Below are 17,575 nucleotides of genomic sequence, written 5' to 3' on the forward strand. Positions count from 1 at the left end.
CACCAAAAGGCCCTAGGGGGTAAAGTAATGATCGTATAATCATTGGGATAAATAACAAAACAAACTTAGTTTCCACATTCTTTATATACAATACAATACATCGATATTGACCTTAAAAATAATTAACATTTAGCGCTATATTTACAAATTAATTTAACATTTAGCTGAAATATAGATTTTAATTTATATCATCACCAAAAAATCATGTGAGAGAAAACTTATGACCTTACGTCCAAGACCTTCGAGTTACATGAGAAAAACAAAATTTAAAAAAAAAAACAAAAGTAATAATTTATGTTTCGACTTTTTGTTGTCTTGTCACATGATTTGAAAGTAATATAATTTAATAACACTATCATATTTGCCGCAATTTAAACAATTAATTCCATTATAAATTAAAAATTGTAAAAGTTGTTGAATTTACTTGAATTATTTAAATAACAAAATTCAGTCTATTAAAATGAAAAGCATCAGTCAAAATAACGTTAAATATGAATTATTCGCTTGGAATAATTCTATTTTTTTTTTACCTAAGGCCCCTTACACACTCGCCAACATAAACACGAAACGTAAGGGCTCACATTTTTATATTTTAAATAACTCATTTGTATAACAACTACAGTTCACGTATTTAAAAAAAAAAGTGTTTATGTTGGCATTAAGAAGTACAATTATACGTATAAACAGTAATACCCAGACTTACGATTACCAGCTTGCAAGTACAGAGCTACAATTTACTTCTGAAATTTATTATCAAAGGGATTTTTTTCAAAATGTATTTAATATATTTATAACTAACCGAATGCTTTTTATTTGGTTATAAGATATAGACAATAACTTGTACAACAAATAATATAATGTACGTTTTTATTTTTAGATTGTACAATAAATAAACACTTACAAATAAAATTGACTTCAAAGAAAAAAAATAGGAATAAGTTGCGCCCAGACTTACGTTATTTCTTTTTAAATGTATCCGGATATTAATGTTTATAGAATAAAATTGGAAAATTAATCATGAATATTTTTACATTCACTACGAATTCCTACTAATTGTAATAAATTACAAACGCCTATTATTTCATTATAAAAATTGGTGTCCAACTATTTCACTATATCGTTATATGTTAGCAATTATGTTAAAACGTAGCCTTTAATTGAAACGAAATCAAAAATTAAAAAGCATCTGACAGATCCTCGTCAAGTCAGATCACGTCAAACTCAAGAGACAAAGTCGAAATAATCTGTGCCATGTTTGCACAACTAAAAGCAATTAAGAATTGAATCGAATAAATCTGTCACAACTTGGACGTAAAAATAAGACCTTTAACATTAAATTCCATTAAGTAACAAAAAAAAAAAGCAAAATACTAAGTTACGAGTTATACAAGTAGTAATTTTTCACATTTGGAACAAGTCACATAAAGTCGAAGCAGATGCTTCGCGTAAGTCTACACAGCTTGATCTATATATTCAAAAATTGAACTATTTTATAACTATCTTTTAAATATACTTAAAAAGATAGATAAAAAAAATCACACACAGCACACAAACCAATCCAGTTTTTTATTATACAGATACAGGTGGTCCTATAATCTACCACATCGATACACTTTCGTCTAACATAAATTAGAATAAATGGCATAGCGTTATAACGTAATCGCTAACGAAAACAAACATTGCATTCTAAGTTAGATACTAATGAAACCGTATAAAAATACTGCATCGTATTCGCAAAATATACATTATTATTATTATTTATTCGTGAAATAATTTATTATTAATGACATCTAGCGTTTTATTTCGTTCGGAAACCATTGAAAACACGAACAGCACACAACGACAAAATAGCCATATATGTAAATGTATTTCGATTGTTGAACGATTAAAAAACAAATGACTTCCAAAAACATTTTCTATAACACCGTCATCGAATATTAATTTGTGATTTTGTCAAATTAATCCTAATCCAAAAACTTAAAGCTAGAATAAATACTTATTTAACGCTCCGAACACAATATTACCTAGTGTTTTGGCTAAAAAACTGCGCTATCCTCTACCAAACAACAAAAAAAAAAAAATACAAGAAAACTTACGATTTGTGATAGTGACGCGACGTTCGATGATTCGTGAAGTGTTTCGAGTGTTGTTAGTTGTTGATTGATGAATGCTAATGATAAAACAACAATGTAATTGTTGTGATTATTGATTAAAATGTGATTTAATTGACCTGCCCCTACATACCTTTACAGCTTCGACCATAGTTTGCGCAGACTGCAGTTATATCGACCAAACATTACTGTGAGACATTAGTTACATAATTTCGTATCATATTTTCAATCACGTTAAATTGCAGTCTGCATGATAAGTGTTCTCAAATACAATGTATTTATCGAAGACTGAAATTCCCATCTCCTCTCCAAATAACCATACAAAAAAATCATCATATGTAAAATACTGCAATATTACGCTTCTCGGTTTCGAAATCACAAATATTGTGAACATTTTGTAGATTAAAACGATCAAAAAATTTCATCACCTCTGGTCCTTGTAGTTATATTGTCGTTAACGAATATTTTTGTGCGTGTTACTTGATTTTTTCGTACGTAAAACCGTATAGCTTCAATAACAACATATGTCGAAAAGTTCACCATCTGAATCCTGATAAGAAAATAGCAATGTACAAATCCTGTTGATTCTATAATGTTAAATCTTCATTCTTAAGGACATCTAGCGCATTAAAAAGATCAAGGTTTTTATTAAAATAATCTGTACAATCCCTTCAAACAATTTCTATTTACATTTCTTACTCTTCGGCAGTGCCACGCTGGTCTTCTTCTTATTTACACCAAACGACCAAAACTACTCAACATTCTTCAAAACTAAGACCAGAAACGCAAATACTAATACCCATATTATTTAAGTTAAGGAATAATATCAATATCTTCGTAGAAACTGGGGTTAGTTTTAAAGAATGCCATTTCAAATGGCCACAAAATTATAACATCAATAAATACAGAGGAATAAATTAATTTCAAAGCAATTCATACATACCAGCTTTTTGTTAATTTCATTATATAAATTTAGACATTAATAAAAAAATAAATACTACGAATCAAAAGTGTACCTACACTAAGGATAAACAGTATGCACTATTAAGACAATAGTAGTGAATAAGTCGAGATGGAAAAATTTAATTTTTTAGACCTATGTACACCTTTTTTAAATATCGAAAGTGTCTTTTTTTTATACATTTGACTCGAATTGAATTCTTTTTTTAAATCTGTAGAACAACTTCCGAATAACAACATTTTCGAACATTCGAGATCTAATTAATTTAAGAATTACACGTTTTCTTCCAAATTTGAAATTACATTAGAACTTTGTACAAACAGGAAATTGTCGGCATCTCAAGATCAAGACCAATTCCGACAAATAAGTGCTACTAAAAAGGTATAAATAGGTCATCAATAAAAGTCATCAAGGTCGCGCGTCGTTCGACGATTCAACATCACTGGAACTGCTCGAAACTGACTTCTTAGGTTTATACTCTGTTATGACAACTGTTACGCCGCTTACAGTTACCTGATGGACAATAGATGGACATGAGAAAATAACCACATATTATTTCTTACACTTCGTATGTTTAGACATAGTAGAATTAGCAGAAAAGCAAAAGCAAAACTAGCAGAAAAGCTAAATTGAAATAACCAAACATTTGATAATACGACTGCGCTAAACAGAAAATTCAACGGAACATTTGAATATAATGAAACATTTACAGTAAGAGTCTCTACATTCTAAGGATAATAAAGTCGATTACTATACTTAGAAGATATAACGCCTCATATTAATCAATTTCCGACTATTTTATCGTTTAATTTTATTTTTTTATCATGTCGGTAAGCAGACGAGCAAATGGGCCACCTGATGGTAAGTGGTCACCACCGCCCATAGACAATGGCGTTGTAAGAAATATTAACCATTCCTTGCATCATCAATCACCAACCTTAGGAACTAAGATGTTACGTCCCTTGTGCCTGTAGTAACACTGGCTCACTCACCCTTCAAACCGGAACGCAACAATACTGAGTACTGCTGTGTTAATTGCTGACGAATGTGTAGTGTCCATTACTTTACAAAACGATTACATAAACTTAAGGAAAGTGACTACATTATATTATGATTATTATTTTCAAGAACGTCGTTGTTTGAAAAACATTTTTAAGTTGTAATTTCAATAAGAAAAATTACCGAAATATCTAAAACATTAATAAATTATATGTCCTATCTTATTTTTGAATTTGACGTTTTCTAACTGTCCTCTCATCTAAATATTCAATACAATAATTGCTGATCATGTTTTAAATATAACAAATATTACAATTGCATACATTTTCCTATAAATTTAATCGACAATCGCGACAAAAGGATTATCTAGCCCTACTAACTTTACATCAATACTCCCTTTTTCTTAAGCCACAAAAAAATGACGAAATCCAATTATATGTCATATTCAAAAAAAAATTCAGCGCCGCTTTAATTATACCCAAGTCTACTTATACTGTTCACATACACAGACATCTTTAAGATCCATTTATAAGTAATTTAGAATTACGAAAACAGAACGTCACCAAGAAGTTTTCATTCGCAATGCGATTAAGAAAAAAAAAACAAGCAAAAATTCGCTCATCGTTCACATATTCATGTGTAACTTGTAAAATTAAAAATTACAGAATTAATATTTTGACTTAATAACGAAAACCTCGTAAAAACTTCGCATTTCAAGGAGTACTGTATGTATAGGACATGCAGGTGAAAAATCAGCTGTAGGCGAATTGTCTCGAAAGTGAAATATCATCATTAAAATTCAAAGATTTTAATTTCTTATCGGTTCGTAGATCTTCATTTATGGTAAAATATGTGAATACTTCATTTATATCTTGATCTAAAACATTTTATCGTACCATATCTTCTACCACACCTTTTACCACTACGTAACTGTTGGTATCGTCACTTTCCTTTTTGTGAAATATTTTATATTGCTATAAAACGTCTAATGATTTTTTTTGTATTTAATACTAGTATTGTATTTTGATATTGCAACACTAAATTTATTTACATGATAAAATTGCAACATTTTACCATAGATGAGTGACATGCCAAATATTTTTAGACAAGATATACATACATATAATAAATTACTAAAGTCCGCTGAGTTAAAGCGTTCCTGGCGTTCACATAACGTTGTTACAGTGTTATGTTACACTGTTATGTAATTTTACATCAATAGGTTATGATGTAAAATTATATTTGGCTCAAAATCGACTTATTTGTTCTTTAGAAAAAATTAAAGTTACATCGTCCATTCGATCCGATCTGTATGACCTGGGTACGCATTTTCTCATCGGACGAACTCTTTTTCAGTTTTAAACAACAAATTCGGTAATTCCATGAAGTAGAAAAAGGCGTCGAAGACAAAACAAATAACCTAAATCATGCCGATTACCATGACTCTATCACATAATTACTAGAACATTCTAGAAAATTGTAGCAAATAATCTAACGAGAATTTATTTCACTATATTGGAATAGAACAAAACACTGTACCTAGTAGAATACCCATACAATATCTAGCAATTATCCAACGATATAGATCTACGTCTGGTATGAGTAACTACCAACTACAACTGTTAATATAATATTCTAATTATTTCTGACTCATATCTTCTAACTTACAATACTACAATTGGTACCATATTTGAACGAAATCCTTTTACTAAACTAAACCATCCTAATAATTTGATACTCTTCGTTACTAGTTAAAACTTGACAATGGACGAGATGGGACAGGCCGATAGAGAATATCGGCAAACCCTCACGGACTATGATTTTAAACTTCTTAAAATATTACTTCTGAAATTGTTCATTTTATTTAAAGAAAGCAATCTAGCAATTAGACTTGCTAGACTAGAATGGTTATCGGTCATCTTCGCCCAAATACACACGCATTATAAGAATTTTAAACTACTGACATCGCCAATGTACTAACGTCGTTGAAACTAGCAGACACTAAACTAGCAGACAACAATCAAATTGGACACTTGGTTTTTTGGACTACTACCGAGCTCTTATTCTATTCTATTAATTGATAAAAGGTTTTTTTTTAATAATGTCACTGCTGTTTTTATTTAATCTCTCGGTTCCTATCGACTACTGAGCAAGTCCAAAGAATTTAAAGTCTCAGAATCGACTCGGGTCAAATATACAGTAAATCATATAAGAAATAAGGTCGTGAAAAAATTGTATTTTTGTTTTTATCAGAAGTTTCAAAAAAACGAAAACTATTTACTATTTTAAAACTTTGTTTTGTGTACATCATCTTTGATCAAAGGTGCTTCTATAAGGGTAAACCATTATACAAACAATATTTTCTGGTACAGGCAAGTCATGACATTTTTTGTCTGAACTGCTAGTTTCGTTGGCTCGTTTCAGCGATGTAATGTACTACCAATCATGCGATCTAAGATGTGTCTCAACCACTCAAAGCAAAGTAATATAAAGTGTGTACGTAGGTACTACCCATTCATCACACATTTCAAATTCAAGGAACAATACTCAGTATTATTGTGTTACATTTTGAAATATGGCAGTTGAGTTGTGCCAGTGTAACTACAGGCACAAACAACAACAACAATCTTAGTACCCAAGGTTGGTGACGCATGACAATGTAATATGTTAATATTTCTTACAGTGCCTGTAACCACTTACCATCAGATGGCAACTGCCAGTCTGCCTACATATTTTTAATTATAAAAATAATTAATGATTGGGCGTTACCCAAATATTTTGAAGATATCCCTACTAGCAGTCTATGAATGAAAGTATAACTAATTAAAAAATGAATACGTCACCCATACCTCTCTTGTTTGAGCGGAACTTCTGTCCACGTTGTTGAGTCGTGGCTGGCGTCGTTTCTTTTTGAGGGAGTTGGCGGACCGCGGTCGTTTCTGCGAGCTCGTGGGGGCGGTGCCGGCTGCCTGCGCAGCGACCAGCGCCGGGTTGATACGCGGTTTACGCGTTGATGTTCCTATTTAATATAAAATATTTTCATATTAAAGCTATAAGAGACATAATTACAATAATTTCAATTTGATCACGACTGAAGTATGAAAAAGGCTTTATTTGAGAACTATATAAGAAGGTGAGTTATGTGGGAACCGCTTTGGTATCTTCAAACTGTAGTAAATACAATATTAGAAAATTGTCATCTTAAAATTACTTACAAACAGGTAACTTATCAAAAAAAAAAAAAGAAATAAAATTCAATTTATCGCCTTAATATCGTTCGTTCCTTTATAAGGATTCACGAAGAGACTTCTAATCCAATTGACAATTAGCCTTCGTAACCTGATAGCTTATTGTTATAAGACGTGGACTGTTATAGACTTTTTATATGGTTTGCATTTCATAATTTAATGTACAGTCAGCGCCATTTCTATATACATATAAACCAAGGTCGCTTCCCGCCGTCTGTACGCTTAGATCTTTTAAACTACGCAACGGACTTTAATGCAGTTTTGATCAATAAACAAAGTGATTCAGGAGGAAGGTTAATATTTATAATATATATGCATATTATAGTAAAGCCGAGAATTGGAAAAAAAAAAACAAGAATTTACTTTTTTTTTCTTCAATCTAAATGTTGTATATAGGTATATATATTTAGTATATAATGTAACAGATCAATCCAAAGTACTCAAAAATACGGAACATATATCAGAATCAAAAATATCTAACTGAGTGAAATGTATTTAAAATGTGTGAGGGTTTGTTTTCATGATGAAAATATAGAAGAATATTTTTGAATACTTAGAAGCGACTGACGCTTTGCTTAGTATCTTTTCAATGAAGGTTTTAATGCTCTCGTATATTTATCGTGCTCCGATATATGTGTTTGTGCGAATTGGATGGTCTAAACTAGGCGACTTGTTATGTGAATATTATTAATCCTTTAGATGTTTCTAAGTATTTGATAATCTTATCGGTCACTTTATATATAAGACTGACTGTATTTATACTTTGCCCGTAAGTGACAAATGGGCAAAGGCCTCCTGACTTTCGGATCTAAATACCATTACAATGGTTTCCTAACCGCCGAAATAATTACTAAAAACAAAACAACCACATGAAAACTCAGTGTTACTTCTCCGGATTTTAAGACGCGATCTTCGACGTACAATTTCAAATAAATTAAAAATGTATATTATAATATTCTTTTTTTGAATTTAGTAATAAATAAATAGAACACAAATACACGTAGCGGTAATTTATACATAGTATACACAATACCCAGATTCTCACAGTACAAAACTACTTTCGTCTCCGCCTCGGGCCTCGCTGTGCCTCTCAATTCAATTTCCCTGCTTCTATATTCCAACACGACACAATTTCGCCATTAGCACGCTTCCTCGTCTTAAAACCAACTACATTAGACTATCGACAATAGTTGTAAAAGGTTTTTAGTATCGAATATATATTACAGTATATTTACATAATGTTTGTATGTTAATCTTATATGTATAAACGGAATTTGATATATCTTTAGAGATGAAAAGATTTAGACGCAGTTTATGTACTATTTAATAGAGAAGAACCATTTGCACATATACGATTAACTTGATATTAACTTGACGATAAATGGCCTTGCAGCATATCAAGTCGAGATCCTGTCGTTTGATAAAAACGACGATAAAACAAACGATGATTTTTCATTTTACAAATAGCTTTTGGCAAAACTAAATAATATTTCACCTAAAGAAGAACTACTGGTTATATAAATGACTAGCTGCCCGTCCCGACGTAAAACGGGTAAAATACACACGATGTTATCCCTATTTCCATGTTTAAAATTGAACACCTACTAAAACCAACCAACAAGAAACTCAATTGTTACTACTCAAATGAAATTACATAGCTACATACAATTAAGTTTATGTATCCTTTAATATAATAAAAAATAACGAATACGTATTTTGAGTAGTCATTCTCTAAGAAAATAATTTTGACTAACAATATTGAATTCTATGATTGGACGAAGAAAGTGGGTAGCGTTCAAATTCTTCAATGGTAAACTTAGCTATTTTGATTAAAACTATTCACCTGAGTTTTAAAACATCATCTTCTCGATGGGTGCAACAACGCTGAAAAAGTTTTTGCAAAAGAGGCTAGATAAGATAACCTATTCATAATTGGCGGACTTGCTGTTATGCCTACTAAGCCCAGGCCTTGGTCCATCTACACGATATCTGGGTGGCAACAATGAGCACTAAACGTGCTGGGGCGAAAAGAAGGAACATGAAAGTGATTTTAAAAGAAATAAGTGAACCAGTACAAGTTAAGATAAAAATGCAACAAAGAGATCATCGAAATATCATAATCACGACTTTTTCCAATTAGGAGAAACTAACGGGCGGTTTGTACTGAGCGGCCTATGGAGGCCAAGACTGCAATTCTGCCTACTAGTCAGAAATAATTATCTCCGAGGCTTCCATTGGCTTGTTACTTACGAATTAACATTTGAGAGGTTACCATTGGTTTATAGAAGGCTACCGAAGACGACAAATACATAATTCGAAATCGGGCTTTAACAATTATATAAAAGTTTTCACATTCATAGGAGATTCGAAAAATGGTATTATTCGAAACTTAACGAACAACTATTGATAGTTGATACCAGTTATTACCAATACCTAAGTTTCACCCGAAGATTCATGAACGTAAGAAACAAGAAAAGCGAATGAACCGAAAATTAAACAATTTTTTTTAAGTACTGTCAACACTAAGTTAATAAATAACTTTTAAATTGTACGCAATTTAGAAATGTTATCAAAAAAAAACTAAGAGTAGTTGCTAAGCAATATATGTATGAGTATAGCCTTAAATCTGGTAGAGTTTATTGCACCGCCTTACACGGACAAGATTTTTTTTTAAGTTTTCAAAAACAAGTCGAGTCCCGTAAATCACGACAAGACCATTCCATTTCAGCGATTCCAAATAGCCACTATACCTTCACAAAACGTACATTTTTTAAATTGAAAAGGCGAAATACATCTAACAAATAACTGGGACCTTTTTGTCATACATAACTACATGATACATGAACAGTATAGTAACGCCCATTCAATACAATTTTGACATTGACTTGACGCGATATCATTGGTCAAGATTTTCAATAAACCATGGTATTCATTACAGTTTCGGCTAAGCGAAGTCGTTATCGGAACGAAATAGTTAGTGAAATAGTGTTGTGTTATAAGTAAACATTGCTATAGTATACAAATGGCGTAGAAAATGTCTCTTAAAAACTCTTTGTTTATTTAAATAAACTGCTTCGATTTAATTAGGCTGTATGTATATCTTTTAGCACGCATCGCACAAAAATGGCTGGAAGAATTCAATCACATTTGCCCTCTGCATGCAAATCTTATACATCATCAATCTACATTACATGTATTTCTATGTTTGGACTTGTTTCTGTTAGGTTTGTATGTGTGCATAAAATATTCAAATGTGAGTGTATGTAAAATCAAACTCAAATCATAGATAACTTTATACATTCTACTTTATAAATATGAGTTATCTCCACCAAAAAAAATTTGAATGTCCAAGGGAACGAACAATGATAGACCTCCTTGGGAATGGTAAAACCATAAAATAAAAAAATAAAAAAACTCTTTGCAAGGACTTTTATATTTCAATTAAAATACAATACAAAGTAAACTAAGTTGCCTATGATAAAATACCTAACATTATTTCATTATAATAACAACAGCCTCGACTTTTTACGATATTATTATTGCAAGCTCTTTTATAGGTATAATAATTTCGTGCAAGTTTCCGTTACCTAGTGTTAGACTGAAAATCGATTCACGATGTTAAAGCGTGCGCAAGTCACGCTCGCGCTTGGCTGTATTTTAAATATAGCTTAAATGGAAAATAAGTTGAAGTTGTTTTTTTATTTGATAGAAGGGAAATATATAATTTTATTTGAAATTATATTTCGAAAAGGTAACAAGTCCTTACATCGAAGTTTATAAAAAAAAGATACAAAGTTATGCCTTTTTTCCAAAGACGTTTCTTAACAAATGATTACGTCATACAGCTATGTTCTAAATTTAAATTTAATAGGTTCAGTAGTTTTTACTCTATGTTAAAAGTAAGTCATTAAAATGATTTTATAAATGTATAGACAGATTGATTTGACAATATAAAATTATATATAATATGTTTTATTAATTACAAATTATTATCATTCTAATGTAAAGTTGTGAACTAAGTTTAGTTCCAAGTTACTGTATACCGGCTCATCTATCGACACAAACAAAAATTAGCAAAAATAGATCTCAAAATACATTGTGATGACGTCGTTCGACGACCATGTCTTCCGATTGACTTTGTATATCGAATCTTTAATCAGAGACATTTATATTTATTTTAAATAATCTTATTTCATACTTTGTATTGAATGTAGGTAGTATATATAATAACTAATATATTGTAACTAAAAGAGTGACGCGTAGAGGGATGGAGGTGAAGACCTAAGGCATGAATGGAGTGTCTGAGGTGTGACGTATGAGGGGTATGAGAGGGTATGGGACTAAGGGCACAAACAAAGAAATGTTTATTTATATTCTACGTACATTCAACAAACATTAAATTCACGCAGATCTTGTACTTATATAATAATTTTATATTATACTAAATCCTTCTCTAAAACGAAGGGATCAGCATCTTCTAGTAAAAGTTTTATTTTTTATTAATTTAGTGTATGACCTGATGGTAAGTGGTCCCACCGCCCAAACAGTAGCACTGTAAGAAACACTAACCACGCTATCAACCATGGGAAAACTACACTGTCTCATTAAGCATTCAAACCGGAACACAACAATACCAAGTATTGCTATTTGACTGAAGAATATCTGATGAGTGGGTGGTAACTACCAGGGGCTGCCCACACCAAGTATATACAGTTAAACATTACATTAAAAACGGCTCCTCACTGATTAGTAAACGTTAATGTATACTATTTTCCTCTTTTCGTGCAGTTAGTTACTATGCGTGTATAGAAATTTCTGGAATAAATAGCTGGTAAGCGAAATGGTCGCTTTTTGCGCTATATATAATTTTATCTTTTTGATTTTTTTAAAGCGACGATAGAAGAATTATTTAAATAATTTAAAAACAGATGACAAATCAAGAAATTTAATAAGCGGCCAAATTAAAAAGTACATTTGGAAAATAAACCACCTGCTGCATCAATTCGGATTGGTGGATATACTTGTGACAGAATTCCTTTTTACCACCGTATGTATTAAAACACGTAGTCAGCGGTGCTTTACCGGATTTTAGCTTGCGATCATCCACGTGTTCTATTCAATGGTTCGTTATATGCATGCAGCGGCAGCTGGAGCAATAACGATAAAAACAGTTGGCAGAACGTCGGCAGGCTCTGGTAAAGGGGAAGTGTCGGTACACGCCCTAATATCTTGAGAGTGGGATCAATGGATCTCATGCTATTTAAAATTATTGTGGACATACAGATGTAAGACAAATTGTCGAAAATTGTAACTTCAATTATGATTTAATTTAATTATAAACAAATAATATTTATTGATACATCGATGAAAATTATATACAGATTAAATACAGGGAAAATGTACAAGAAAAGACCTTATCGCTACAGTAACGCTAAAGAACAGTGGTATACTCTACTAACTAACTGACACTTTACCACTATCGAATCGAAACGTAATCGTTGCCGTTCAGTTATTATAATTCCTATTTGCTAACACAACGGTCTAGTTACGGTTCGATCGAGGTTAGATTCAGAATAGAATCGGGAACGTATCTTAATCGTTATAAATTAGCAAAATTCATCGCCAAAAAGAGTGAATATTGTCGCAGTATATCATGCTGCATCAAAGATGTCAAGATTGAAAATCCCTTTGAACGTTCTATGATACCAATATTTGTTTAATTAGTAAAAAAAACTCCAGAAAAAAATACGTTTAAGTTTAAACGCACCTTTCTTTTTACTTTCTTGGATGGCCAAGGATCATATATATTATATATACCCAACATACATACATTATATATAGGAATACAGTTGGTCCGAGTTCGATGTCATTTTTAGTTTACATTGGAGTGGGTCCTCCGATGGTTCAAATTGGACCCGGTGGGTAGCCCTGCGATCGAGAAGTATATAAGATTTTCATTTCAACCGGACGAAGTCGAAATAAACATCGGGACAAAAGTAACATTGATGTTTTCTTGATTGATTACGACCGACATTTTCATCGAAGAGGAATGACTAGTACTCATTTATATTAACAATCAGAAAAATAACACTTACTAATCCTCTATTTCCTCAAACTGATAGTCTGATGGATAACGATCGGTTACAACCAGAGATCGTTCATGAACTGGACGAAATACTTTAAGTGATTTCCGAGGACCGGGAGTGTATACACTGCTAATTTTCAAAGATACATTGAAAGAAACACTCAATTACTTTTTTACTGTTCTGCTTCACAAGGTTATAATTCAGTCAATACGTACGACTGAGTCAAAATTAAGCTGTACATTTGACGAGCTGTAGCATTAAGTATGTATGTATGTACGTACGTAATGTATAAGCCCTTTATTCGCACAAGGTACTTTGTCCTTGTGTTTTCTTTATCACTGAATATTGGATGGAATAACATCGAGATACATAAACAATATTTTTACTGCATAGCATGTAGAGCAAACCGCAAGTTTGTGGTTGAAGCACCATCTGTTTTTCACATCTTTATTACGATACACATTAACCATTTTGAGTCAGTTTTCGCCTGCGACTTTGGCCGCACTTGTTATAACAGGTGTCACCCTATGTCCTCTGTACCCCTGACTACGTGTATACAAAATTTTATGACGATCCCACTGCCTAATTAAGACACTCAAATTTATTCATCTTTAAATTATTGCTTAATTCTAAAAAGATAAATTAAGAAAAAAAAAAATAAGAAACGAAATAATAACGAACGAATATCATTTTCTTGATTAATTCTCTTGACTATGTCTTTAAGGTATTAATTTTTCCTTAAGATTTCTAGTTACAATTCTACCACAATTTTAAAAATTAGTATTGGTAATATATGTCTGTAATGGTACATTTAGACTAAAAATATAACATCAATTACCAAAATTTTGATTTTGATTTCGGTCAGTATTTAATTTAGTTGTCGTTTCATGATACAACGCAAACAGATGAGTAGTGCAGTAAGACTGCACGATATTGCAAGCAACATAGGAATGGGACGTTCGACATTTGGGCACCGCTTAATTTTTTTTACCGATTTTTTATCTGGCTGATGATTCGCAGTCGGTAAAACCCAAATTTACATCACTAAGGAAAATACGTAACATATTTTTAAATAACTTTGTACGTAAATATTACTCTTCTAAATGTTTGTCATTTAAAACTTCTTAAAAACTATCGTAGACAATGCAAATAAAAATATAAATATTATAACATAAACAAATTTTTTTGCTTTTCCATAAATAAAATTGTACTAAAAAAAACATACACAGACTTCACAAAGAACATTTCCATAATAAAAAAATATATGAATTTGTCGAAAATAATTATATAAATTTAAAGTATGTAATCTTGTAATAATATACAGGTATAATAAAATTATAAATAGACATACAATACGCCGTGTATGATAAAAGGTCAACGATTTTTATACCAACGATTTAAAAAGTCCTTACTTTACATTGAATCGGGTTATAGTAACGGTAATTGATCGTGATAGGGTTATATGCGACGGTGGCGCTAGACCGTGGGATACTTTAGTACTAATTTTAATAGGAAATTTGTTTACATTCATAACAGATAAAAAAAAGGATTGTTATAATATTAATACTTCAATTACTTATGTTCTTATAAGCGAATTATCATAAAAAATAATTCGCCTTGAAAAATATGACTAAGTTAATGTTACATATACATAAAATTGATGTACAGTATTTAAGTAAAAGTTGTTGAGGCAGTTTAAATAATGAATTATTATACCTATTACTTTCAAAGGAGAATGTTGACCAAAACGTTTCTCTTATGTGACGAAAGTTAGGTTCCGTCCAATCAATACTTGCTTTCGTACCTTTTTAAGGTTATGCATAATTTATACGGCACTCGAGTTAATGCAATGCAAATTCGTTTCGCCGTAATAATTAACTTTGCAAATTATGAAAATTACTCTTAACCAACAATCCACGTCCGAAATTTATTTAAGAATTATTTTGTATAATGTGGTTTTGGATACTTAGGCGTAAAATGGCTTTTAATTACCTTTTCTAACGTCGCACATTGAGCATTTAAAAGCTTCAGCGTTATTCCTGTATGTACACACGCTGCAATCCCAATAATTTTCTTCGAGAACTTTGGATGGCCTCTTGCCTCTCCGAATGGCATTTTTCTTGTCCATTTTAACGCTCACTTAAACCTAAATTATATGACTCACACATTAATCATGATATTTTAGAATAGGCACGAGTTTTTTTATCGCACATTAGTAAAATATATTTTCTAAGAATCATTATTTATGTTTTACTGTGCACGAAACGTACACCACGATTCGCCATGACAGATCGGCGATGTTCGTCGGTAAAACAGAGCTGGCGCCACTTGCTGTAACCGTTTTACCGACAATTACACAGATTACAGTAGAATTTTTAGAGGAACATGAATTATTAAAAATCATTATGTGTGGTACTCACTTATTGACAAAAAGCAAATACAATGCTATTTAAGTATTGTTATACAACTAATGATGAGGTGATCTTTTGATAGGTTAAATAAGTGTTTATATAAATTAAAACAATACATAAATACAGTATATTTTATGATATTAAAAACAAAGCTTTCAAAAAACTGTGTTTAGAATATTATAGTAAAGGAGGTTTCGTGGAAGAATTAGTATTTAAATTTATAACTGTTCTCATATTATTGAGGAATACTTAACAACAATGTCGCAGTTTTTAGTGGATAGTGAACAACATAAGTTCACAATAAAAGCGTATTTCAAAACTAATTGTTGTGCTGTTGCTTGTCGTGTGTTTTGTTTACATATAATATTTCGGTTGTGAGTATAAAAGTTCCGAATAAAAAATTCAGCAACTTCCCAAACATTGTTATTATACACAATTTTTTTCAAAAAAATCTTATAATCCGTTTTGGGGATATGTCTTGGCAAACAAGATTGCTAGTTCTCATCACGCTCATGGATTTTTTCCTGTGTCGATACCTCATGAGTAAACGAAATCAGCAAACATATCGAAACTGAAGAAAATTATTAAAAGTAAATAAAAATCTGCTATCAATTCTATTACTCCTTGCGCGAAATACAATGGTCACATTGGAATGTGACCATTGTATTGTGTCAATTCACTCCTCCAGGAGCGAAGGACATTTGGACGGAATTATTAAAAAAAAAACTGCATTATTGTTCCATTTTTATAAATAGATATTTGAATAGAATTGGATAAAAGTATATGTTTAATTAAATTGATAAACCAATTAATTGTGTTTTTATTTATTGTTATTTCCTATTTCTGCCACCGGAACGGACCTGCCGTATTATATGGTAATTGTAACCGATGTTATAACATTTGTTTATTATGTTTCATTGAATCACAAAATGCGTAAATTAAGTGCGCAAGTTTAATAATGCATAAAAGTACATTGCAATAAACAAATAAAAAAACAGACAGATAGACGCGGCGGATGGACATTGTTTTATAATATTTAGAGTGAATCATAACGAGCCAAATCTGTGTATTATTTTTAAAATATTTTTCTTAGAATGGCTTTATTCTACGTCAGAAGGCAGAACAGGACAGATACAGTTCTTTAGTTATATATAGTATAAACATAATATGTGCTTGATCGTAGAGCTTTATGTAAACCAGGCTGGGTATATACTACTTACTGATCAGATATTCTATTTATATTTAAAGGATTAGTGAGCCTGTGTAATTGTAGACATAAGGGAGATCTTATGTCTCACGGTTGGTTTAATTTAAAAAATGCACCAGGTGCGACCTAATTGAAAGTCCGCCTACCGATTACATTTAAAAAATGCAGATTTGCGCTAAGCGCGAGTTCCGAGACTGCAACAAGCCGACAGAGTGCTGATAGCGCACTATACGTCTAGTTGTTGTGTGTAGTAAGTATTTATCTCATATCTACGCACGAAGTGACGGTCCTATATTCAATATAATTTTAAATTTAGTATGTACCTACGGAAACCTTTTACTTGTAGTTAAATATAATCTGTGTACAATAACCATACTGTATCCCGTCTTAAAGTGGAACTTTTCATAAAATGTTAGCCGACAAAAAAGGTTTTATAAGCTGCACTTCATACGACCGTTCTCAGAAATGCTAACCTTTTTTTTCTGATGGTATTTGTCAGTTTCTACCTGCGTTAATATTTTAGACCGAATACTTACTTCGGATTTTAACGTT

At 31.4% G+C, this 17,575-nt stretch overlaps 1 protein-coding gene across 1 annotated transcript; it reads right to left on the bottom strand.

Annotated features, from left to right (window-relative positions):
* Positions 1 to 982: 982 nt before the first annotated feature.
* LOC125072739 (YY1-associated factor 2) lies at positions 983 to 15,697 on the bottom strand. Its single transcript, XM_047683420.1, has 3 exons — positions 15,398 to 15,697; positions 6,921 to 7,090; positions 983 to 3,585 (listed from the first exon to the last, which is right to left on the bottom strand). The coding sequence occupies exons 1-3, from the start codon at positions 15,531 to 15,533 to the stop codon at positions 3,481 to 3,483; spliced, it is 411 nt and encodes a 136-aa protein (XP_047539376.1). The 5' UTR covers positions 15,534 to 15,697; the 3' UTR covers positions 983 to 3,480.
* Between the last annotated feature and the right edge of the window lie 1,878 nt (positions 15,698 to 17,575).

This window comes from Vanessa atalanta, chromosome 22 (genome assembly GCF_905147765.1).
Source record: "Vanessa atalanta chromosome 22, ilVanAtal1.2, whole genome shotgun sequence".
Classification (NCBI taxonomy): Eukaryota; Metazoa; Arthropoda; class Insecta; order Lepidoptera; family Nymphalidae; genus Vanessa; species Vanessa atalanta.

Bases quoted from the DNA above. Each gene is read 5' to 3' on its own strand.
- LOC125072739 (XM_047683420.1), bottom strand. From the start codon at position 15,533: ATGGACAAGAAAAATGCCATTCGGAGAGGCAAGAGGCCATCCAAAGTT. The intron at 7,091-15,397 runs GTAATTAAAAGC...TATATTAAATAG, and splicing joins AATGTGCGACGTTAGAAAAG to GAACATCAACGCGTAAACCG. The intron at 3,586-6,920 runs GTATGGGTGACG...ATTGTCCATCAG, and splicing joins GTTCCGCTCAAACAAGAGAG to GTAACTGTAAGCGGCGTAAC.